This window comes from Lagopus leucura, unplaced genomic scaffold, assembly GCF_019238085.1.
Source record: "Lagopus leucura isolate 7727_CA_CO unplaced genomic scaffold, USGS_WTPT01 Super-Scaffold_100001, whole genome shotgun sequence".
Taxonomy (NCBI): Eukaryota; Metazoa; Chordata; class Aves; order Galliformes; family Phasianidae; genus Lagopus; species Lagopus leucura.
This window is the reverse complement of record NW_024962262.1, coordinates 70,196,929-70,222,969: the sequence shown is the minus strand read 5'-3', so window position 1 is coordinate 70,222,969 and position 26,041 is coordinate 70,196,929. Positions and strand designations below refer to the sequence as shown.

The window sequence follows — 26,041 nt, the reverse complement described above, 5'->3', positions numbered from 1 at the left end:
CAGCAGGTGTAGGGATTTGCAGCCTTCTGTAAACACAGAGCACTGAAACCTTTTGTAAGATGTTTGAAGTCTTTTTGCAACTGCTTGCGCTGAAACTGTAAACAGTAACCTGTTGAACAATTACTTTTCTGTTGTGGCCATTGCCTCATCCCACGATATTGTAAAGGAACCACATGAATAGGCTTAAGACTTTGGATCTTTGTTCTTTGCAAGCCTCCCACTTTTTTTCCTCGGTAGATGTTTCTGCCACCTCACAGTGAGATCACTTAACTCAAATACCAAAACTGTTGTTTAACTGAGAGAAGGGGAGATAGAGTCGGGATGTTGAAACAGATCAGCTACTACTGGAAGAAAAGTTCATTCTGCTCCTTTGCCCACCTCTTTTTCCTCTTGCTTCTCTTTTACAGGAGCTATCTGTAGCTCATTTCCAACCAAATGTGAGATCACTGATGGCCATGTGTTGGTCTGGAATTCAGCTGCCATAACAACTAGCTGTTGCTATAAGGGGGCAGTGCCACCTTCAGTCCCTGTCTTTATACTCCTGCTGCTTCAGATTTATCCTACTTAGCAATTTGATGGCCACAGAGGGAGTTAGTATTTTCTGTTGGATCATCTGGTTTTCAGGGCAGATTTTGTGATAGATCAGTCATCAGAACCATCGATGTGTGGCTACAAAGACCAGTACATAAGGAGGCAGGAACCCACAGCTGGGAGTGGGAGCAGGGAGGAAAGCAGGGTAGGAGACTCCTGGCAGGAAAGCTGGGAATGATTGTAGGGTTTGCTGATTGATTGCACAATCTGATGGAGAGTGCAGGGAAGGAGGTGGAGCACACCAAACAAGATTAGCAAGTCCATTCACTTTCAGAGAAGGGAGATAACAAGGACACAATGTGCCTTGCAACCCAGAAAGCCAAACATTGTCCAGAGAAGTGGTGTAAGCCCATCCCTGGAAATGCTCAAGGTCAGACCAGACAGAGCTCTGAGCAACCTGGTGTAGCTGTGGTTGTCCCTATTCATTGCAGAGGAGTTGGACTAGATGGCCTTTAAAGATTTTTTTAAACTCAGACAATTCTATGATTATATGACGCTGTGAAAAACAAAAGGCGTGACAAAAATATGCATTAGAATAATGAACCAGACCCTTGATCTGGTCAGGTTTGGCACAAGGGGACTGAGTTCATTGTTGTTATTCAGCTGGCTAAGGACCATCAACTTTGATTTCTGTAATAATGTGAAGGATAAAGCTGAGAGGAGAGAGGCTCATACCTCAGCCTGCGGGGTGGCAGTTTCTAAAATTTCCAGGTTAAGCCAGTCCTTTGGTTTTGCCAGGTGTGCTTTCTTCAGAAGAGATTTTGCTTTATCTCATTTCCCATTGTTTTCCAGGAGACCTGTTTCTGTATCCTACCAACTTCCAGGCTCAGGAAAATGTGCTTGGTGCTGAGTTTACGAGCTTGGCTGGTGACAGGGCTGGGGGTACGTTGCAGATCCTGGTCATAGTCCTGGCACACCGTTTGTCATCCTGCTGGGATGGCCCTGCTGTTAGCACACAGGGAGGCTCAGCTTGCCTACTTGGTTTGCAGTCACACCTTATGCCCACAGAGCCTTTTGTCATCTTACTCAACAGCTGGCTCATGCTTGCTGCAAAGTAATTGCAACTAGTTCCTGTTGCAGCACCTGTAATAAAGGATCAGCTGTTTCTGTTGAGGTGCTTCAGCTAGAATTCTCTTACATTGTAAATCGATCTGAATCAATGCTGCCATAATCTCACCATTTCCCTGCATGCCAGGGGATGTCATTCACATATGTGCATAAGCCTGACTGCTGGGTGAGCTGCTGTAAGGACCTCAGGTGGGGACATTTTCTTTCTTTGTTTTTCCAGCTTCACTGACAGTTTGGTGCCTTGTGTGTCACTGATACTTGGACAGGGGAATCAGGCTAGAACAGGGAGTTCTGGTCAAGTGTTGCTGATAGCATTGTTCAGCTGCACCCGATTGCAAGTTGAAGAATTCTCTATTCCTAAGCTGAAAACACTGCAGTTGTTTTTGAGCAAATTTCAACCTCATGAATGTTTATGATATGTTAAAATAGATCTTTCTAAGGTGGCTAATTGCCTATTTGTACTCTTTCTGAGACAAAAGCAGTGTTTTGATGCCAGCAGGCTTTGGATCATGTTTAAAGTGCATCTTTTCCTTCTGCTTCCACTGCTCTATGCTAAGCTGACTTCTCAAAATAGATTGTAAATGATAAAATGTAGGAAAGGTTGCAATTTATATTGGCTTGAAGTTGTCTTTACATTTTTGATGTCTAGAAGGCTAGTTATGGTAATGACTTGTGTCTTGAATAGATCGTCACAGCTGAAATATTACAGTTAGAAAATACTAAGTACCTTGATGAAGATGTTTACTTACCAGATTTTCTTTTTCATAGGTCAGCAATTAACAAAAACAGAGAGAAGCACTTGCCACGTAGTGGCTGAAGGTACAAGACCAAGATCTAAAGGGAAGTCTTCCAAGTTTGCAGCCTAAAATTGCATGGCTTGTGGAAGATCTTTAATACACATTCTGAACAGCAGCTAAGGTTTTCACAAGCACGTAACTGTCGCCTAAAATTTGATACCAGCTGTAGATGGCTCAGCTGCCTCCCGGGATTCGCTTCATCACTTCATTTTCACGAGATCAGTGGTAAGTCTTGAAGTATGGTGCTGACAATATGAGTTTGAGTCTGGGATAGATTATTTTGTTCTCTTGCTCTGTTTTTGCTTTTTTATCACTTGGTATGTGAAGCAAAAAATGTTGTAAGTTGTATAACAAATATTGCTCATTTTAAAAGTATTAGTCAAGTATCCTAGAGGATTTTCCTGTGCAAGATATGCACTTGAAAGGATAACTTTCACATTTTTATATTCAAACTCTTAAGCACCTTCTTGACATAGATTATGTGTTTTAACCAGAAATGTGTATTCTTCTCCATGAACTGATGTGTGGTACAGACCTTTAGAATTAGGTTTTAATTCTTAGTACTGTAATATTTGAAAAAACAAACAATCCTGATTAAGTGGATGGCATTGTTTTGTGTGCTTTCTGAAAAAGAATACTGAATTAATTGTGTGTGAATAACAAAAATAAAAAATGGAAGACCAAGCACTTCTGTTGAAACAATTTATCACAGTACAGAAGCAAGGACAGTGTCATTATACTTTTATAACTCATGGCAATGCCTTCAGTAATAAGGGTGAATAACTCAACTCACAGTAAAACTCACCCCTTTTTTTTTTGTTGTTAATGTCTTTGTATGTCAGAACTATAAACAATATTCTTGCTATACAGAAGTTTATAAGATAGGAGTCGATTGAAGATTGATTAAAAATTAGGAACTGTATTAAGCTGTCTGCTATCAGATCATCTTATGTGCACATGCAGTTTTATTTGCAGATTTTTACATTAAGATCAAGGCTAGAAAAAGCTGGCAGGTATACTCTGATCTCTCTGTGTTGTTAAAAGTAGAAATCCACAAAACACTCAGCTTCTTAAGCAGCTGAAACATACGTTCTGTAGGTAGGGAATAGAATAGATTAGATTGCTGCATTTATTTTATGCTTGCAGTGGTGGAGTGACCTTATAGTTCATAGGAACTGCAGAGAAAGACCCCAGGATGCCCAGTAAAGTATGAGGGAAAAGCCTTTCCAAACCCAAAGCTGGAGAATTATGTTCTTACGCTCCAACTGACAGCACATGCAAGCAGTGTCCGTGCTGCAGTCCCTAGAAATGGCCAATTGCTGTTGTTGCAGTGGAAGGCAAAAATAAAGCAAAAATCCTAAAAGCAGTATAAGGAAAGAAAAAGGTAATAATTCACAATAGTTAAAATGACAGCTCAGCCATCTTTTACATCTTAATTGTAACAGAAAGCTGGCTGAAACCATAAAGCGTGAGATATGACTATCTGTATGTTTAATGTTTAACTGTCTTTTAATAGCCCCTGAAGGAAGATTGTGAACGTGCAAATCAGCTCTGCAGACACACTCGTGTGTCCTGCATATCACCTGTGTATCACTATGCTCCCTTCCAAAGCTAGATGACAGCGGGTACTACTGCTAGGGCGATTCTTCTGGCTGTTAGAGAATGTGAAAAAAAAAAGTTGTCTTCATCTATTCCCAGATTACCATTGTGTAATGTTTTCTGTAAAAGCACTAGAAGTAAGTTACATCCATGTTTTTTTTTTTATGTTACAGGTATAGAGCCTTCATTTTTACTCTCACCTTCTTCTTATATGCCAGCTTCCATTTATCAAGGAAACCTATCAGTATAGTTAAGGTAAGCAAGGTTGTGTTGTTATTTAAACATCCTTCTATTGTTATAAAACAAGGAAATAGTCATCTTTTTCAGTGTTTTCTTTTGTAAAGGCCATGTTTAACTTGGAATGGTTTTAAAGATGGAAACCTGATGACACTGGCACACAGGGATATTTACGTAATAAGTTTGATTGAGACCATTCCTAGAATGTTGTGTATACTTCTATTCTTTGGGCTTAAGACTCAGAACAGTTGTGCCTGCACTTGAGGCAGTTCATGTGAATTAATCCAATGTGTAGACATGTAACAGAGAACACGTCTGCATTCTTATATTTGAGAAAATCTTCTTGCAACTGATGACTCAAATGTGCTGAAATTCGATTGACATTTACATGACTGTTCCAAGTGCTGCTGAACATCACAGTTGTCTGTATGCTTGGGACTCCGTGCTTTCACTTCTGTTCCCAGTGAAGCCAGTGACAAGATATTCTCTATCCCTATGTTTTTCTCATTCTAATGTCATGTACCTGTAACTTGCCAAGCACAAATCAAATCTGCCAGGGTTCTTGTATATAACTGGTGAGTAACAGTGGATATGGTAGTTCAGGATTAGTGAAGAATTTTGAAATTCTGCACTTACAAACACCACTTCTCTATAGCACATCGTTACTGGCCACATGGTTACTCTTTGGTGTAAAGGTGGCTTCACTGAACAACAGCAGTTAATAATGGCTTAAAATTTTACTGATTTCATTGTGTTTGACACAGGTTCACACAATTATTAAGTTTCTTGCTGTATGAAGCTTAACAAGGGCTCTGTTGGAAGTGAATTTTCTGTTTTCAAATTTCCTTTCTGTATCAGGGAGAACTACATAAGCATTGTGCTGCTTCACATGAAGTTGAACTCAGCTCCTACAGAGAATATGCTGCCCAGATTCAGTCTGTCAAAAAGCTGTCTAATGCATCTCAGTGTGGATGGGAGCCGTTTGGTAAGGCATATTTTTCTCCCTTTTTTTTCCCCCATAATAAAGTGCTTATATTAGTAACTAGTTTTTCTGCCTCTTGCTATTCTTCATACATGGGGAGATTCAGGGGTTGTATATGGGAGGGATGTTTTTTTCAAAGGAAGTAAAGACTTAGCTTGCAATGTCTTGCCTCCTTAAAATCACTTAAACAACTGATGTTATTTTACCTGTTAGAGCTATAAGGTGGATTCAGTAGAACTATTTTCAGTCAGAAAATGGGCCTGAAATGATGGATGGCTTTGGGCTCTGCAGGCTGGAGATGCAGGGCAGGTGAGATGGGATGGGATTGGTGGTGATACTGGCACTGGTGGGCTGGATGGAAAGAAGCTTACAGTTAGTAATGACATGGTTGAAAGCCTCTGGGCTTCAAGGGACAAGGAACTAAAGTGGATGTCACTGTGGGAGTCCACTATAAGCCATTCAGCCTGGATGATGATACCTATGAATTATTCTTTATTCTTTTATGAAATATCTCAAGAAGAGCCTCTCTTGTACTAGTGGGTCACTGGTCTTTAAAATGTTTAAGGGACAGGATAGAATAAATGGTTATGATTTTCTGCTACTCAAGTTCAAGGTCTAACAGATACTGAAATTAAAAATCAAAATCTTGGGACTTAATTGAAGAATGGAGTTGACAACGTACTGGCTAGCTTATCAACCTGTCTTTTTACTCAAAAAGAAAGAATATTTGCTTACTTAGAAAGACACTTCAAATGTAATTGTACTGGAATTTAATGGAGATTTTAAATCATTCCCTGTCACTTTAATCATTGCCAAGAAAATCAGTGGAATAGAGTAGTCAACTCCAGTCTCTCTAGCCATCAGTAAGCTATTCTAATTACTCTTTAATTAGCAATTTTTAAAAAATCCACTCATCAAAGAGAATAAGAGAAAATAAGAGCAGAGAGCTCTAGGCTTTCTGACAGAATTCTGTGTACTAACTGCCTGCTGCAAGGTAGTCAACTGAAATAATGTAGTCTCATATGTTTTCAAATGTTGTCGTGTGCAGTAAAACTGATTGATTGTGGGTTTTTTTTGTCCCTTGACCAAGGGGAGACTGAGCTTACTTGTCTGATACTAGTTGGATTTATTAATACTGAAAACTTCTGAGCTCTAGTGTCCTACTTTTTTCCATGAACACACATGCTGTTGCAAAGCTGTCTCTTTGAGATGGCTCTTTAAAGATGCTCTTTCAGCTCTGTTTTTGAGATGTCAGAGCCGGCAAGCTGGAATGTCACTGGAAAAAAAAGGGCGTTATAATAACAGCAACTTTATTCTCAGAGTCAGTGGGAGAGACATGGACCTGCTGGAGCATGTCTGGAGGTGGGCCTCAAAAATGAACCAAGGGATGGAACACCTTCCCTACCAGGTCAGGCTGAGAAAGCTGGGGCTTTTCAGCCTGGAGAAGAGGTGGCTCCAGATGGCCTGTCAGTATCTAAAGCAGGGCTGTGAGAAGGAAGGGGACAGATGTCTTTTTTAACGGGATCTGTTGTGATAGGACAAGGGGAAATGGTATCAAGCTGAAAGAGAAATCTAGGCTGTTATGTTACAAGGAAAAAGTTTTTATGCTAAGGGTAGTGAAGCATTGGAACAGGTTGCCCAGAGAGTTGCTGGATGCCTCATCCCTGAAAACATGCAAGGTCAGGCTGAACAGGGCTCTGAACAACGTGATCTAGCTGTAGATGTCCCTGTTCACTGCAGGGGAGTTGGACTAGATGAGTGTTAAAGGTTCATTCCAACTCAAGTGATTCTATAATTCTTTGAATTGTGGCTCCGTGCAAACGTAGTTGTCATTCTTGGTATGAATTCAGGTCTCTTGAGGCTACACATGTTTTTTCCATCTGGATGGAGTTCCTCCTGCTGCACTCTTCCATCCTGCAAGTTCCATTTTGTTGTGATTATGGTCATTTCTTGTAGAGAGCTGAACCTTATTTTTCTTTTTTTAAACTAGACTTCTGTCACTGTGGCTTATGAGAAGTTAGAGAATGAAGTGCAGAAGAATTTAACCATTCAAAAAACTGTATTAAGATGATTCCTTAAAAAATACAATTCCATAAAAGCCTGTACAATGATGGATTTTTTTAAAAATCTATTAAATCTATTTTTTAAAAGGTATTTTTGCTTTTAGCACCACATATATAGGAAACTCATCCTTCCGCTGCGCTTTTGAGAATACCCTTTATGGTTTAGTTGTTTGGTGGCTTTTTTTTCCTTGGTTGGGCTCTATTTTTTGTTTGTTTGTTTAAGTAGCTATAAGAAGTGGTACCTTGTGAATAACTTCCTAAGTGATGTTTTGAGTAAAGCAGAATTAAAAGTGGGCCTAGAAATATTTTCCTAATGCGCTACAAGAGAAAGCATAAACTGTAGAGGGTTTTTTGTTGCTGTTATCAAATGTGTTTTACATAATATGTGCTTAAGTCCAAACAAATATCCAATGTACATCCGCCGTGTCCTATGCATGTCATTTTTCTCATCATATATAAAAATTATTGGCACGTATAAACTGGTGATTTATTTTGAAAATATGTTCTTAGATAAGAATAACTACAAGCAGTTACTGGGAGCACTGGATTACTCATTTCTCTGTGCATATGCAATTGGAATGTATTTAAGGTAAATCTGATTCTCTTGGAAACCTTCATCACTTAATATAGGAGACCATACTATTCCCAATATATTGTCCTATCCTACTGTAAAGTTTCTCATGAAGAGAATGGGAACTTGAATGTTGATGCCTTCTCCTATATCTGTGCTAATTGCTATAGAAAACGATGCATCTTCCTTAGTTCCCAGTGGTATTATACCTCTTGGTGTGCAGAAAGATTATTTTAACTCTCCCCACTGCCTTGTGCATGAGTGCTTTTCAACTTGCAGTCTAACCTGTATTTCTTTGGGGGTGCAGTGGGGTTGGGAGACGCATCCCCAAATTTTATCCGTGTCCAATACACTTGTGTAGACTGAGGTGATGTGTCCTGTAGTTAAAGACCAGTAGCAGACACTATCAAAACTGTCCACGGGTTATTAACTGCCATTTGGAGTTGCCTCTTTTTCTTTACCAAAGTTGGAACCTTCATAACTAGAGTCATTAGTGAGAGAGATAAATCTCATTTTAAATGACTGGAGATGTTCCCAGTGCTGTGGGCCATTTGGAGAATGATTCTGTAAGTCACTTCCAATGGGCTTCAGGTGAGTATGTCCCTGAAAGATTGTTGTGCAGATGTTAGTTCTAGGCACTTATTGATCATGAAACATTTATTGTTTTTTTTCTGTCAAGTACTTTACTAGTAAAGTTTCCCTTCAACAAGAATTAAGCAACACCAAATTATTTATTCCTGAAAGCCTTATGATCCGACTTTTAATTACAGCTTTTCTTTTTCTTTCCTTCCACATTTCAAGTGGAATAATAGGAGAACGGCTGCCCATCCGGTACTATCTGACAGTCGGAATGCTTGCTAGCGGGCTCTTCACTGCAATGTTTGGATTGGGTTATTTCTGTAATATACATAATCTGTGGTTTTACATAATGGCCCAGGTAGGCATGATTTTCTTTAGATAGTCTGAGTTTCCATGGTGCTTTTTAATGTTGTGTTGTTATTGTTTCTTTTGAGTTCCTAGCTATGATTAGTGGTTAGATGGGAGGATATGAAGGCTGACATCTGTCATCAACAATAACGTACAGAAATGATAGAGCAGGTAGCCCCAGGTTTAAAAAAAAAAAAAAAGAAAAGAAATATTTGAAAACAAATTAGTGTTTTAGTCTGTGGCAAATTCATTGATGATGAAATCTTTGAGAGCTTAGATGTGGATGAGTTTTAAAACAAATGTATTTACTTTTGTCATTCTGCCAAGACCTGAATGATTCATCTTGGCTTTCTCTTCAGGAAAATTACATTTTATGTGCCTAATGTTGGAGGCTCCCACGTTGGTGTGGCTGAGAAACTGTCAGCCTTTTTAACAAAATTTGTTGTGTGGGATTTTTCAGAGTGCTTGTAGATCTAATCACGCATCACAAGATTATTTACCATTGATCCAAAATGGAATTTTGATCATGACCCATGTATGATTAGCACTTCTGAGTCATTTTGGACAGGTCTGCATTGTGCACTGTTGCTTTCTTTGTATTATCTTGGTTGCATTTTCACAGCTGGCATGTTTGCGTGGCGTGTGTAACATGACTTGCAGCAATACACACTTGAGCACTGAAAGCTTTTATTTCACCAAGTCACCTGTAAAACGTGTCAGTGCCCCAAGGCTGTTAGCCTGTGTGGTTCCCAAGACTGGAGCCAGCTGCCTTAGGCATAGGCTGTGTGCTTACCAGTGATGTGGACAGTGAGTCCTGTAACATGAAGGTGTGAGATTGCTTCACTTCATGTTCAGTTGCTCATATACTGTAATCTTTGGGTTAATGAACGATTGCCTGACAGGTTTTAGGAATTGAGTTAGGATTCCCTTACATCTGTGCAACTTGCAGGCCAAAATATCTCTTACCTCAGTCTGAATACAGTGTATTACGTTTCTCCTCTAAGCTTATTTGCATATGTCTTTTAATCACTTTAAATCCAGTGTTCAAAATTGTCCAGTCTTCATGAAAGCTTTTTTATTTTTTCACTTATATCCCAAATATTACTTTGCCATGTGTTCAAACTGAGTGAAGTATTGTGTAGCCCTTAGAGTTTGGGGAATTGGTTTGCCTGTTCTGTGTTGTGCATGGAATGAGATTTTTGGTAAGCACGTGATTGAATCTTACTTTTTTGTGGTTTGCATTACTGGAAATATTTATGGACAGGGAAGAACCCCTGTGAAACATTTCAGCTTGTTCATTCTTGAAAAATAATGCTTTTGAAACCCCCCAGTAAACTTCTGAAATCAAGGCACTTGTTCAATCTTCCTGACACAGCACTCAACAGGGATTATGTAGGAACTTAACTTGTCATAGGCTATGCTTATTTATTATTGTTTCTATATGCTTTCAGATAGCTAATGGGTTGGTGCAGACTACTGGCTGGCCAAGTGTCGTTACATGTATTGGCAACTGGTTTGGAAAAGGAAGGTAAGTAATACATAATGCAAAGTTTTGGAAGTACAAATCAGTGCATTCAGGGCTATAAGATTGTAGTCAGTATCTACCTATCGCTTCAGTGATGCTTTGGGATAAAAGAAAAGGTAGGTGGATCCTTGACAGAAGTTTTCTGGTTAGCTTACATTTCAATCTGAAATGTTCTCTTTCATGTCAAATTAGTGTTATCTGGTAACTCCTTTGTTTGATGTTTAATTTTTCAGATGAATTGTTTTGAAATTCTTGCAAATATTACCAGTCTAAAACCACTTTTGATAAAGGCTGTTATCATGCCTTTTTAATGTGTTTTCATCTGTGTTTCAAAGCAGTTGTCAGAGTACAGCTCTAAAGATATCTTTTTGTCTGATATATTCCTTCTAACACACTTAGAAAAACTTGAAATTTAATTTAAAAAAGAAGAGAGATATCATAGCTGACTTAACCTTTCTTTTTGTCACTTTCTTTAAATAATCCTTTTTCTTCCTTTATTTTTTTTTAAATCCTGCATAGAGATCACTCCTAATGCTTGTTTTATCATAGCATGCAGAAATCTTCCATGAATTTTGTGAGAGCTGCATATTAAATTTATTGCCTCTGATGATGGTTGATGGCTGTAGCATATAGTAATGCTATTTAGTGCTGTCCATTGTAAGTATCATCAAAGGAACATTACTGTCAATCAGTTCCAGGGGAGTACATATGAAAATTCAGTATAAATTTTCTATGTAAAATTGTGAGATAGTTGAAAAAATACAGTATCAGCTCTAAATAGCAGCTCTAATCTAGGATTTCCAGGCTGACAAGTTCAGTGCATCTGTGAGTCATGTCTGTGCAGTGTATTTGCAGGACTTCCACTCACAGAAGCATTGGACTTAGCATGTATGTATGTATATGCTATGCAACATCTATATACATGTTTCTACCAAAGAAACTCTTATCTGGATGTATGCAACCCCCCGTGGTGCTGTTACATGCAGGATGAGTTCTGTCATGCACAGAGAAGTTCTTGGAACACTTCTCTAAATATTTAGATGCTTTGAAACTGACAGATGAAAGGCTAGCATAAAGAAGTGGTCAGTTACAGAGCAATGAGTTTTCAGATATTTCACTGTCACCACAGGTAAGCAGTCTTTTTTTATATGCTTTTTTCAAGATTGCTTATTGTTGGAATAATAAGAAATGTCTGTGGGACTTGTTTGTTTCTTTTTAATGCAGGCGAGGTTTGATCATGGGAATCTGGAATTCACACACATCAGTGGGAAACATCTTGGGATCCTTAATTGCTGCTTATTGGGTATCTACGTGCTGGGGTCTCTCCTTTGTGATGCCTGGTGTTATCATTGCTGTGATGGGGATTGTTTGTTTCCTCTTTCTTATTGAACGTAAGTGCTTTAGTGTGATAGAACCATGAAAGGGCTCATTACTGGCAAATCATTGTTGTTTAAGCTAAATGACCTGGGGCATAGTAATAGCTAGCGATTATTCTTCAAGATACATTTAATACTGCAACAACTTCGTCCTAGAACTAGATTAAGAAACATCTGTGTGTGTCTGACAAGTTCATTCACCCAGATTATCATATCTGAGAGTAACACTTCAGAATTCAGTGCACTGTCCTATCTTTAATCCCCTGTCTTTAAAAAAAACTGTTCAGGTGTCAGACACATCTAAATATTAGAATATCCCACCTGGCTGTAATGTGTATTCTGTGCTACCATTCAATGTATGACATCCGTATTCTGTTCTACAAAATAAAGAGATTGCCTGATAAGAGCAAGTTCTGTGACCTTAAATTAGAAATGAGAAAGAAGTCCTTTCATTTGTCTCTTTGTAGACTTAAAGATAGCAATATGAATGCTTATTTTTCTGCATCTGTCCTGTCTGAGGACATAAAAAGCTTTGTTGACACAACTAGAATGATGCAATGAACTGGGCTGCCAGATAGAACTGTTGTCTTAGAATGCAAAGGGTACCGTGAAGCATCCTTTTCTGTTTCTCTAAATGTATAACCAGATGTTCATATGAGAACTATCTTTGTATCTTCTGTACTGTTGGCTTATTGGTAGTAAATTATACTACTGATATGTGTTTTAAGAGAGAGTATTTATGCTTTCTTTCATTATTAACTACGTGTGTTATTGTATTTCAGATCCTAAAGATATAAGTTGCTCCTGCACTCCATCCAGTGTAAGTGAATGTTTTTTCTGCTGTGATTTTTTTTCCTTTTAATATAATATACATGTTTATAGTAGCTCTAGTATTCAGATCATCTTCATGGTCCTTTTGTGCCATGTTATAACTTACCCAGATTTGAAAGAATGATTGGTCCTCTGTGCTTCAGTGGTAAAGCAGAAGCTTACTGTCTACCAAAGCAGTACAAATGAGGAGGTGAATGACTTGGTTTGAGCTAAGGTTTTGCAGCGGATGAACTTAGCACAGCAAACTCAGTAAAAGCTCTTCATTTTTCGTCATGTTATTTTCCTCCAATCTTCCTGAGTGTATTCAGAGTGTTTTGACCGGTGTCCTTCAGTTTCCCTACTTGCTTGGATATGAGATAGCTGTCAACCATGGCCTATCAAGGATCTCACTGTTAAGAACCCTGTACTGGGCGCTGCAGAAAGTAAAATGCAAGCAGCCCTTTACCTAGTATGTGGTCTATGAACCTTGTATCTCTGAGCTTGAACGAAAGGTGGGATGTCCCTTGGATAGAGGGAAGGGCAGCAGGAACACATGACTGGGGAAAAGAGGAGCAAAAAATGTATGTGAAGCTGCAGTTCATAGAATCATTAAGGTTAGAAAAAACCACTAAGATCATCTAGTCCAACTGTTAGACATCACCACTGTGCTCATTAAGCTGTATGTGCCATGCCTATGGTGTTCTTGAACACCTGCAGGGATGGTGACTCTCACCTCTTGACTAAAAGATTAAGAGACTAGGGCAAGCAGTCAGTCTGTGGCAGAGAATTTTGTTGTGATACAGTACAGCCTTTATTTAAACCAAGCTAATTGGAATTACTACAGGCTGTATTGATATTAATGAAGAACTGTGAAGTGGAGAGAAAAATAACTTGTACTTAACGATATTGGTCACATGACAGTGCTATGTTGTGTTTGTGTTGTTTGTGTTTTTTTTTTGTGGAGTCATAGAATGATTTAATTTGGAAAGGACCTCAGTAAGTCATCTGATCCTACTCTCTGCTTGTATTAGGACTGACTTTTACATTGGATTAGACTGATTAAGGACTGCCTAGTGAAATTTTGAAATCTCTGAGAACAGAGATAGGTTATTTCTTTTTAAATGTTAGGTGAGTTTTAAAATGTGTCAGTTATGCAATTTACTGCTGTCAAAACAGTCTACATGCGAATACATAAGCTTTCTTTGTCTTGCTGAAGATTACATGTGTTCTTCCTTGTGCCGTTGTGGCAGCAAAACTCTAGCTTTCAGTTGCTTCTAAAAGAAAATCCTTTTGTTCAAATATTTAGTACAGGGTTGTTCAAACACTGTTTAAAGTAAGTTGGTTAGTAGGTGAGCTCTGGTACTGAGATGTTTGCCCAGTACACTTAACACAGAAGTTCAATTTTTGTGCGCTCAGAATTAAGTAATGTAGAAATCTATGTCAGTGATAAAGAGATGCGCCTTTGAAAACTTCAGCTGCTATGTGAGAATCATAGAATGGCTTGGGTTGGAAAGGACCTCAAGAATCATCAAGTTCCAGCATCCCTTCCACATGCAGGGTTGCCATTCACTAGATCAAATATACTAAATCAGATTGCCCAGTGCCCCATCCATCCTGGCCTCCAGGGATGGGGCATCCACAACCTCTTTGGGCAACCTGTGCCAGCACTTCACCACTGTCTCAGTAAAAAAAACTTCTGGACATATAATCTAAATCATCCTTCCTTTAGTTTAAAACCATTCCACCTTATTTTATCACTATCTAGCTGTGTAAAAAGTTAATTTCCCTCATTTTTATAAACTCTTTAAATATTGGAAGGCTGCAATAAGGTCTCCCTGCAGCCTTCTCTCAAGGCTTCTCTCAAGCCCAGTTTGTTCCACCTGTCTTCATAGGAGAGCTGTTCCAGCCTTTAGATCATCTTCATGACCCTCTTCTGGACCCTCTCCAAAAGCTCCAAGTCTTTCCTGTGTTAGGGACCCCGGACTTGAATACAGTACTCCAGCTAAGGCCTCATGACAGCAGAGCAGAGGGGGACAATCACCTCCCTCCCCCTGCTGGCCACCCCACTTCTGATGGAACCCAGGATAACATTGGACTTCCAGGCTGCAAGCACACTGCTGGCTCATGCTCAGTTTTTCATACCGGGACCCCTAAATCCTTCTCAACAGGGTTACTCTCAAGGAATTTTTCTTCCAGTTTGTATACATATCTGAGATTAGCTCGACCCAAGTGCAAAACCATTCACTTTACTTTCTTGAACATCATTAGGTTCACAAGAGACCACTTTTTGAGTTTAAGGTCCCTTTGCATGGCATCTTTTCCTTCTGCTGTATTAAGCCACTCAGCTTAGTGTTATCAGCAAACTTGGATGCAATCCAAGATTGGATTGCAAACAAATGGATCAAATGGACAAATTGGATCAGCAAACAAATCAGATGCACTTAATCCCATCATCAATGTCATTGATGAATATGTTAAAGAGTACCTGTCCCAAGACAGACACCTGTGGGACACTGCCCATTACCAGCCTCCACCTGGACATAGAGCCATTGGCCACAACCTTCTGGCTACAGCCTTCCAACCAATTCCTTATCCAGTGAATAGTCCATCCTTCAAATTCACGTCTCTCCAACTTAGAGATAAGGATGCAGTGGGAGACCATGTAAAAGACTTCGCAGAAGTCCAGGTGGATGACGTGAACTGCCTTCCCTTTGTCCACTGATGCCGTCACTCCATCATAGAAGGTGACCAGATTGGTCAGGCACAACTTTCCCTTTGTTAAGCTATGCTGACTGTCTCAGATCACCTGCTTGTCCCTCATGTACCTTAACATGTCTTCCAGGAGGACTTGTACAATGAGCTTCCCAGGTACAGAGGTGAGGCTCACCATCCTGAAGTTCCCGAGGTCCTCTTTCTTCCCTTTCTTGTAGGTGGAAATGATGTTTCCCTTTTTTTCCAGTCCTCAAGGACTTCACGTGACAGCCACAACTTTTCAAATATGGTGGAAAGTGGCTCAGCAGCCACCTTAGCCAACTCCCTTAGGACTCTGAGTCACTGGGGTGCGTGTCATCCTGCCCCATGGACTTGTACACATTCATTCTCATGAGAAGTAGATTCCTTCCTTGATTTGTGTATCTGTAACGCAAGAGGAGGGAGGCAATTCAAGCAGAAAGAAAAATAACAGACAAGGAAAAAAAACAAAAAGGAGAGTACTTGGGAGACCAATTATGTTACAGAATGTCATCACTATCCTCCTGTTGTTCCAGAATATGTTTGTGGGTTCATCTCTGTTTCATGTTCAGTAAGACTTTGGTATGTGTTTGTTTCTACTGTAACTAAAACGCAGAGCAGTATTTTGCTCCAGGCTGTTTCTCCTTTGACTCCCAGGGACCCGTGGGCAGTCAAGTCTGCTACATTTTCAACTAGGTCTTCGGAAAAACAAGAGAGCAAATATAGGTCTCGGGGTTTCCTGTGTGTGACAGCAAGTCAAGGCTGCTGAGGAGTGTGTTAGAGGCAGGGTCCTAAGGAATCCCATATGTCTTCATAAAGTAGAGAATTACTATATGTGAAGGCTATCTGCACGTATATGTGAACTGCACCTACTGGTTTCAGGTATCACAGACAGATAGTTCAGGGATGATTTCTGCTTTTTACTGTGTCCACCTTTCCCTCCTCCTCCCCTCCCCCCAAATAATCTTAGATAGATGGCTTTTTATGTTGTAAATTCTCTCTTTTCTTGAATAGTAAATGATGGTGACTTTTCTGCTGTCTGTTATTTTTTTTTCTTTACCAGTTAATGGATTTTTTCCTCATATGGAAGTTTCCTGATAAAGCTTCTGATTGCCTTTAATGGTCTGTGGAACTCCTATTCTTAGTTTGTTGCTGTGAGATAGTTTGTACTTACAATGAGCTCTGTATTTTTCATTTATTTCTTTTTCACTTATTAAAGGTAACTTCTGTCAAATATGAGAATCGTTTACATGACTTGTAGAGACTCCTAACAGGAGGCATTTTTTCCTTGGGCTTTATGTCGTTCACAAGTTCTCCTGCAAAAATGTCAGCTGCTTCTATAATACCTTGAGCATATTGTTGTCAGTATTGGCTCTTAAGCTTTGTGAAAGTAAATGTTTACTATTTGTCTCTAATGCACTTTTATTGGGAAGCATGACTAAGAAATTGCATGCAATAGCCTGTTCGTATGCCTCAAGGAGCTAGTAATAAAAAAAGGCATTCAATATCTACATCATACTGATGTTTTTAACTAGAAGCCAGTATTTTTAGGGGTTTATTTTCCCCTATTTTCCCCTTCTGTTCACCACAATTTCCCCTTTCTGGGACTGTCCTTTGACCTAATCTCCAGGGCATCACTAAGATCTCTGCACCACGCGCAGTCTCATTGTATAGCATTGCATTTGGCATTCTGTTTCCCTGGAAACCTTACTCTGCATAGCAGAAGGCATCACTTCTTCCTTCCCTATTCTGCATATCCACATCTGCAAATATTCTAGGGTTTTGTGAAGTATTTCCCTGCCTGCCTCTAATGTTTCTCAGATTCTCTCTTGGGAAGCTGTATGCCACTTTAATTGCTTAGATATCTCACTTCAGACCTGTGTGGTCTATGAAATACATTGGGACACAGTTTCTGCTCACTATGGGGAGGGCAATTTTAAAAGTTAAGGAAATCGACAAGAATAGAAGTCTGAGAAGATCTCCTAAAAATGCAGATGTGGTAGTGATTGTATCTGATTGCTGAATTGAAGGAGAAAAAAAAAAAAAGAAAAAGGAAGGAAGGTACATGTAATAAGACAGACTGTTATCACTGGGAACAAACTTCCAAACTTGTTAACCAAGGGTTAAAATTTGTTGGCATACATAAAATGGTAACTGTCACTCTGTGCTCAGTCATCTCAGGTGACAACCAGAACAACTTGTGCTTTTGCAAATAGGTAGAAATTATTATTAAATATTATTTAAGAAATCAAGGAAACATGTCTGTTTGTTTTGCTCATAAGGCTGTAGCTTGTCACTTAGGACAAATATTTTGGTTGGGTGCAGACAGCTGTGCCAGTTGGTGCCAAAAGCTGAACCTCTAAATGGGAAGAATGAGGCTGGTTAAGTTCAAAGACAATTGAAATAAATAGGGAAGAATTGAAGATATGTTCATATTAAGGTTTAAAGGTTAGGTTAGTCTCTCTGTGATATCACTATCTTAGATGAATTTGGTCTACTGTTTATTTGCAGCGTGATCATGAGCCCAGTATTTCTACAGAGTTTGTAGTGGTGAGTAATCTGATTTCACTGAGTTGTCCAGAAGAACAGATGGAGAGCCAAGCACAGAGCCTTGGATGTGCAGTTCTCGTTCCTTGTTCAGCAGTTCCTTCAGTTGTGCTTTGTTTGCTCACTGACTCTGATTTATGAATCTGGGATTTGCTTCAAAACATTTGATTATGATAAAGGGCTTTTGAGTACTACAATTGGAAACTTAATCTGCAGCATTCCAGAAGGATATACCCATGACAAATGCAAGCAAGAAGTCCGTGGGCTTTATTATACGTTGATGTCCTATTTATCATCAAAATTGAAGGAAAGGTTTAATGGCATTTGTAAAATATGATTATTTAAAACTGTATTTATTGCTTCTAGTCTTTTCTCCCTGTGCTTTCTTTTCATTTTTTTTCCTTCTCATAAGTACACATATTCATTGCAGCCTGTTCATACAGACTTGCCTTTATTGTCTAAGAACTTTCTTTAACCTGACTTTGCATTTCCAGGAAACCTAGCTCCTAGAAGAAACCTGCAGTTTTTATCTTAATGAAAACAAGAAAGATGTTCTAAGCATTAAATGTGCAGCCTCTATGTCTAGTCCTTATCCCAAGACATTTCCTTTTTGCCACAGTAAATCTTATTTTTTCAAGTCAAATGAAAGTCTTGTTTTTTTGGTTTGGTTTTTTTTTTTTTGGTTTTTGGTTTTTCTCTGGAGATAATGGATTTTTTTTTCCCCACAGATTGTTATAAATCACTTTCTGACAAGAGTTTAATTTTCTGTAAGACAAAAGCCTGTTCTTCTGCCCATGGGTGTTATTCAATTTTTTTGCAGAATGTATGGCCAAGACTGCTTGTGCCTCAGCTCTGCATTGTGCAGCACAGATTTTGGTATTCATCCTCACCTCTCAGAAGTTTTTTGCTCTCTTAGGAGGATTTGATTGATGAAAGGCAGTTTGTGTAAAGAAAACTGCATTATATGTCCTTGTATTTTTGTTGGGCAGGAGTTACCAAGTGATTCATCTTGAATTAAAATGTTCAGTGAGGGCAGGCATTCTTTTTTTGATTTGTGGTGGTTTCTCATTCATTTGTTTTGATGTGGCATTCAGAATGTGATTTGACACTTGGGAAGCAGATATCTCATCCCTGAGGAATGCGCAGTGCCTCTTATGGTGTTAGCAATAGGTTCTCCTTCCCTGACCACAAGCCCACATTGAGGCTGTATATTTATTTCACTAAGCACATCATAGTCTCCTTGGCATGTCATTTTAGGCCGAGGATCTCACGATGGTGTTTTATAAGGAATGTAATTTTGGTGTGAACTGATGCAGTAATGCACAGGGTAATAAATAGATGTAAAAAGCAGTGCATTAGTTCAGGTCCATCTAGGGCCTAAAACACAACTCGTTGCCTTGATTTCTGTGTACCCCAGAGGCTCTCTGACTTCTTGGTAATCCTCCGGAAGCCCCAGGCGCATGGTCTCTGGTCCACTTCTGAGTTGGAATGGAGTGAACTTAAACAAGTGGAAGACACTTTTAGCTTAAATGGGCGGAGAAATAAAGAAACAAAGTTTTTTTTCTGGGAAAATAGAATTAAATAAAAATCTGTAGTTGTCACTGAGATAATTTCCATATGAGAAAAAAATGTCAGCAATGCCAAAGGAAGCTCAGTAGAGAAAGAAGCTGGTAAGATGGTGGAAAAATGATGGCTGTGCTCTAAATTCAGTATAAGGCTGCTTTGTAAAAAACAGTATGACTTAAGCTTCCAAAGACATTTTTAATTGCATTTTACATGTATTGCCATAGGTCTCTGTAAGAGCTTAAACACAAAACACACACAGGCATTTAATTAAGGATTCTTCATTTGGGATTATGCTATATGTTGATGCTATGATACACATAGGCTTCATTTGTGAAGAAATTATTAGCACTATGTAATCCTTTACAAATCAGGTAACAGGAGTATGAGGGATTGTTATTTTTCTTTCAGAGTTCTAAAGCATTCCTGAATGGTGCATCTCGGTTCAGAGTCCAGATGACAACCTTAAATGCCAAGGAAACTAGCAAGTCTCAGGTAAAATGTGATGTGTTATTGTAAAGCAGTATAGTAGAGTTTCTAAACATCACACAGGAAATTTACAGTAGATATACCGTTGGCAAAGGTTGGTCTTTCTTTGTAATGCTGAAATCTACTTTCCTTTCCATACACAAATGCGACATCAGATAAGGGATCTAAGCATTATCTTGCATAAGTACTGCAGGAGAGATTAATAAGATAGCATGGTAACTTATTTGGCCTTAATTTGTGATCTTTGTACAGTTCAGCAGATGTAATGCAGTGCCAGATGTTTTCAAGACAACCCATTTGAAATCCTTTAAATATTTCAGTGGATGTATCTGTCCCTTCCCTGCAGTCTCACTTGTCTCCTTATGTAAAATAATAAATGTGCATACTTACAGGTGCGTGCAAGGATACAAAGTTCTAAATATGAGCAGTTACTCACAGGAATAAAAGCATGCAACTGTAATTGCTGGTAATTATCACTGGAAACTGAACTCTGGATGTGCCAGTTTATAGGCAAAATGGAATTTTATCTTGTGATGAAAATTAACTGAAGAAATTCCATTTGAAATACTGTATTTGTATTCAGTGCACTTCACACATGATATCCTGAGAGGATAGCCTTTTGTTTATTTTTTGTTAACACTTCTTTAGGACTTTTACAGGAAAACAGAAACTTCCTGGTCTCTTCAACAGTAATTGGCATTGATGGAAAGGTTTTGTACTCTTTAAGAAAAAGCTCCACCAGTATTTTGGTTGACTCTCTGTAGCTCCTGCAATCAGTGCAGTGTAATCTTCGTTCAGTGGTTTGGAATAAATGTCAGTAAACTCAGTTCAGAGTACCACTGAGCTTACTTAGTGTACCAAGTTTACTCATGTTCATTTTGAGTCACCTAAGAGCAGTCTCCAGCCCAGAAACCATTTGGCCGTATAACTTGACAACCATCTGGAAGATAAAGGGAGAAGATTTAAGAATCTAAGTAGGTGTCTGTAGACAAGTCATGAAGACAGAGCTAAAATATAGTCAGCAAATTAGTACACACATTTCTTCTCTAACTATGCAGAGAGTCTGCATAGCAAGTGGGCAGAGAAGAGACACTCTTGCACAACAAACCAGGAAGGCACTTAATGGCAATCCTTTCAATATTCCCCCTTTTTTTTTCCCTACTAGCTGAGTTATGTGTGTATTATAGAGTACTGGCAGGGCAACTGTTTTTGTTGTTGTTGTTTATTTGGCTTTGGGTTTTTGTTTGTTTTTTAGAAGAAGAAAAAATGAGGGTTGGGGGGAATCCCCTTTTTATCACTGCTAATTACAAAAGATAGTCTTGTCTGAGTGAACACCTCTCCTTTTCACAGCAGTTGTGTTATGGTGATACTGAGATGAGGATCACTGTCAGCTTTTCTGCTTGTGCAGGCAGCAGTTGTTCTGCTCCTATGAGCCAATCCTCCTCCAAGCACACCGGAGTGGCAACCTTAACTGATTTTTTTTTTTTTTTTTTTTTTAAATAACTTGTCAACTACTGTAAAAAGCAGACACTTAGTAAATGCAACGATCATGGTATTGGCCACGTGACCTGGATATCTGCATGTGTTTGTTACTGCTGATGAATCACAGAATCACAGAACTGTAGGGGTTGGAAGGGACCTCCAGAGATCATTGAGTCCAACCCCCCTGCCAAAGCAGGTTCCCTACACCAGGTCACACAGGTAGGCATCCAGGCAGGTCTTGAACATCTCCAGAGAAGGAGACTCCACCACCTCCCTGGGCAGCCTGTTCCAGTGCTCCGTCACCTCACTGTAAAGAAGTTCTTGCGCACATTTGTGCGGAACTTCCTATGCTGCAGTTTCCAGCCGTTTCCCCTTGTCCTGTCTCCACTCACCACTGAAAAGAGTCCATCCTCGCCATTCTGCCCCCCACACCTTAGATATTTATAGACCTGGATCAGGTCCCCTCTCAGTCTTCTTTTCTCAAGGCTGAACAGACCCAGTTCACTCAGCCTTTCCTCATAGGAGAGATGCTCCAGGCCCTTCACCATCTTTGTGGCCCTCCGCTGGACTCTTTCCAAGAGATCCCTGTCTTTTTTGTACTGGGGAGCCCAGAACTGGATGCAGTGATCCAGATGAGGTCTTACCAGGGCAGAGTAGAGGGGGAGGATTACCTCCCTCGACCTGCTGGCCACGCTCTTTTTAATGCACCCCAGTGCAGATGACAGATTGGTCTCTTAAAAATAGTACAAAATGAAGGGATAATGAATCTTTCTCCAGAGATGAAGAGTGTGTAATCACACTCTGTTACAAACTGACAAGGCTGAACCATAGTATCTCTGCTAAGCACAAATTGATGTTTTTATTAATTATTCAGCTATGTGCAATGCAGACATTCCATTTTGTTGGTAAAAGTTTCAAGTCTGAGTTACTAAATAAGTTATTTGGATTTCAGTCACTCTCACTGCCACATTTAACCTTCTGTATTTGTGTAAGCTTCCTAGAATAATAGGATTGTTTGACATGGAAGGAGCCTTTAAAGGTCAAAACTACTGCATATGTAATGACATCTCATTTTCTTTACTAAAATACAGCCAAATTCAAATGAGACTTAATTCTTCAGTAAGGCTTTATTCAAAAGCACAAGAATGGAAAGGAGGAAGACAGTACATAGAATACGTTTGTAACTTGTAGATGCATACAGCTTGGTAAGCTTCTCCAAGAGCAGTAAAAGTGAGGGTAGCTAAAACCTGTTCTTTTTCTTACTTGGCAAAGAAGTACTATTAATAACTGCATTTTTTTTTTCAGCTGTAAGATGTAAATTTCCAATTCTATTGTGAGTTCACTGTGGTTGATGGATAAAAATAAGCTGCGCTCATGGCTAGACGGGGGCAGCTTATTCGTGTCAAGTGATAATTCACTCACTAGTATTTTTAGCAGCCAGTGGAACTATTATTAGAATAAAATCCTTCCTAGTGGTAAAAAAGAACTCAGAATTTAGTTCCTAGGCAATACTGGTTAACGTCAGGCTTTTCAAAATTTGTGGATTGCAGTGCTCAAATGAGACAGAGGTGAAAAATCAGTGCTTAACATGAAGAACTCACTGTCCATACCTCACTTGGAAAAATGGGCTGGCCTATAACTTAATCAGTGAACAAGATGTTACAGAATCTGGAAAACAAGCTTGATATTAATACGTTGAAAAGATAATAATTGGTTTTGTACAGAAATGTAGATTTTCAGTTGTAATTAGACCACATTTAAGTAGCGAAATTGGAAATTATTTTTTTCCTTTAGGCCATATTATGATATGTAAGTTTTTTGCAACTTGAAATAAGCCACTACAGAATGAAAACTTGATTCCGTAAGTAAACAAGCAAGCATAAACAATCAGACTTATTTCACTCTGTTTTTCATATACACTGTTTGGTTTCTCTATATCCTCTATATCCAAATCAAGATATTTAAAAAGTTATAACTATCTGTAATAAAATAGATACGTTTGTTTAAGAAATTATTTTGGAATGATTTGCTAATTTGATATGTGTTTTGATACCTTGTTCTCTTCTCTTGTGTGTGGTGCCACTGGGGGGAATTGCAGGATGCAGAAATGCAGCATTTGCTTATTGACAGCGAAAATTCCATGACATCACAGAACTCCATTACTATGGGCACTGGGGAAGGCAGACATGGGACATCAGCTATCAGCTTCCTTGGGGCTTTGCGAATACCTGTGAGTATGTGTGCTGTTGTTGCCTGTTCCTGTAGAAATCAGGTTTTGCCTCCATGTTTCCATGAAGTTCTAGATGAAGTGATAGACATCACTAACTTTGCATCACGAGCTTTGATTGGTGACTCTGGTGTACATAGGCTGAAGCAGATTTTGATGCACGAGACAAACATTTAGGCTCCAGTGTTGCTCTTTTTCAGCCTGTAACACGGAAGTTCACTGGTGTCAATTAGAGATATGTGTATTAGGAATGGAAGAGCGTAAGCATTTTTCAGAGTCAGATCTTTCTTCCGTGGATTATGTTTTACACTTCTCAATATTGTTTTTTAAGGTTTTCATTTTAAAATCTCTTATATGGTTTGTATTGACAAGTTTGAGATAGTCAAAGCATCCAGACAGCTGGGCAAAGAAAGGAAAAGAAATTTCTTGTAGTTCAGGAACAGTAGGTCTTGATTGTACTGTCAGCTTGAAGTCTATCAGCATCAATGCAATGCAGAAGTAATAAGAACTATACCTGAACTGATTTAGATCAGGTGTAAAGGTAGAGGGGGAAGTCCCCAGGACCCAACCACTGTATTCCTGCATCCTCTCACTCTATCAATCTGATTCTCTGTCTCAATTGTTTTTCCCATGGCAAAGTGGAAAAAATATGTAGAAAAATTGCTTCTAAAGTTCTCTGCACCTCCTCAGTATTTTTCCTGCCATACAACTGTTGGTGAAGTAGAGCCAGCTGCATATATGTGTTCCTTGCAGTACACCATGCTAGGAATTTATAAATGCCTGTCTTTAGCAAGAAGATATCAGTTTGAGGGGAATGAAGGTAAGTCACTTTGACACTTTAGTTACATGTCTGTGCAGAATCGCAGAATCACCAAGGTTGGAAAAGACTTAAAGATCACCAAGTCCAACCTATCACCAATATTTCTCACTAAACCATGTCCCTCAACACAAAATCCAAACGTTCTTGAACACCTCCAGGGTTGGTGACTCCACCACCCCCCTGGGCAGCCCATTCCAGTGCCTGACCACTCTTTCAGAGAAGTATTATTTCCTAACGTCCAGCCTAAATCTCCCCTGGCGCAGCTTGAAGCCATTCCCTCTAGTCCTATCACCAGTTACACGAGAGAAGAGGCCGACCCCTCACTACAGCTCACTACAACCTCCCTTCAGGTAGTTAGAGAGAGCAAGTAACTATACATTTCATATATCCAGCAAGAGAGGAGATTGAATAAATTAGTACTTGAAATAGGCATCTGCCACATCTATGATTTGTTCTTGCTACTTAGTAATTTGAGCTGTGTCATACCGGTTAACTGGCTGTTTTTTAAAGAGTGTGGCAATAAGGGAGAGGTCTTAGAGCCATCAGAAAGATAAATGTAAATAACATAAAAGTATATTCATTTCTCTGGAATACGATTGCACCTTGCATAGAAAGTCTCTAAATTAGGAAAATAAGTGATGCAGCTGTCCAAATAGTATCCAATCCTTCCTGTTTATTTTAGTGTTCTCTATTCAGTTCAGTGTAATTAAGGAAATGTGTATAAGCAGAATACTGTAGTCTGCTCCGATTGTAAGCTTTCTTTTGTAAGGGAAAAATGTCTTTTGGGAATTCTTGAGAGAAAATGTGTAAAATGCTTCTTAGAAATATTTCTATAATGGTCTTTGAAAGTAGCTAATAACCATTATCAAGATACTGACTTCCTATTTCCTTTGTTTTCTTAGGGAGTCATAGAGTTTTCCCTATGCCTTTTGTTTGCAAAGCTTGTGAGCTATACTTTTCTCTTCTGGCTTCCCCTCTATATCACAAATGTAGGTAAGTATCACAGTAAGGGGAAACAGAATTATGACTATGAAGTGTCTAGAAATATGGCCTTAATAAATAAGAGAGTAAACGTTACTGCTTCTGAAATAGGCTGTCTTTGCTAGAGTAGCAGGAGGGCTGTAAGGCACCAACTGAGATGTTTCTCATTGAATTCAGTATGATGAGAAGACATTAAAAAAAAAAAATTAAAAAAAAAAACAAACAAACAAACAAAAAGAAAGTGGATTGTCTTCAACAATTCCAACCTGTAATGCTGTGGCTCTTGCAAACCCATTCTTTAAATGTGCTTTGAATTACCAAAGTGCAAAACTACTAAAATGCAGACAAACTTCTTTATCTGCTCACTAGTGCTGTTTTTCACTGAAGAGTGCAGAGGAAGGAGTTCTCCGTAGACAGAGAGTTCTTGTGAGTGATGATGTGACCTTTAAATCCCCAGCTAACAAAAATGCATTGTTGGCTGAGTCTAGCAGTAGCAGACAGTGGAGCGAGACAAGTTTAACAACCCATGAAAACACACTTGGCTGGAAATACTATAGCTAACGGCTGTTGTGTGGACTCCCAAGTAACCAGTGCTACCTTGAAAGCAGCTGCCTGGTAATAGAAGATATTTATCAACAGTCCTCCAACCTGTGCTG

At 39.1% G+C, this 26,041-nt stretch overlaps 1 protein-coding gene across 6 annotated transcripts in view; it reads left to right on the top strand.

Annotated features, from left to right (window-relative positions):
* SLC37A1 (solute carrier family 37 member 1) overlaps positions 1–26,041 on the top strand; it is a 44,516-nt gene that overhangs the window by 6,072 nt on the left and 12,403 nt on the right. For 5 of the 6 annotated variants that reach the window (XM_042867999.1, XM_042867997.1, XM_042867998.1 and 2 more), the window contains 12 exons: positions 2,428–2,681; positions 4,229–4,310; positions 5,151–5,277; positions 7,848–7,926; positions 8,710–8,845; positions 10,287–10,363; positions 11,585–11,751; positions 12,519–12,556; positions 17,788–17,826; positions 19,798–19,881; positions 23,456–23,587; positions 25,307–25,397. In XM_042867999.1, coding sequence (XP_042723933.1) covers positions 2,626–2,681; positions 4,229–4,310; positions 5,151–5,277; positions 7,848–7,926; positions 8,710–8,845; positions 10,287–10,363; positions 11,585–11,751; positions 12,519–12,556; positions 17,788–17,826; positions 19,798–19,881; positions 23,456–23,587; positions 25,307–25,397 — 1,108 coding nt within the window. In that variant the 5' untranslated portion in view covers positions 2,428–2,625. The remainder of the gene's footprint in view (positions 1–2,427; positions 2,682–4,228; positions 4,311–5,150; positions 5,278–7,847; positions 7,927–8,709; positions 8,846–10,286; positions 10,364–11,584; positions 11,752–12,518; positions 12,557–17,787; positions 17,827–19,797; positions 19,882–23,455; positions 23,588–25,306; positions 25,398–26,041) is intronic. The other variant, XM_042868000.1, reaches the window with a different exon arrangement.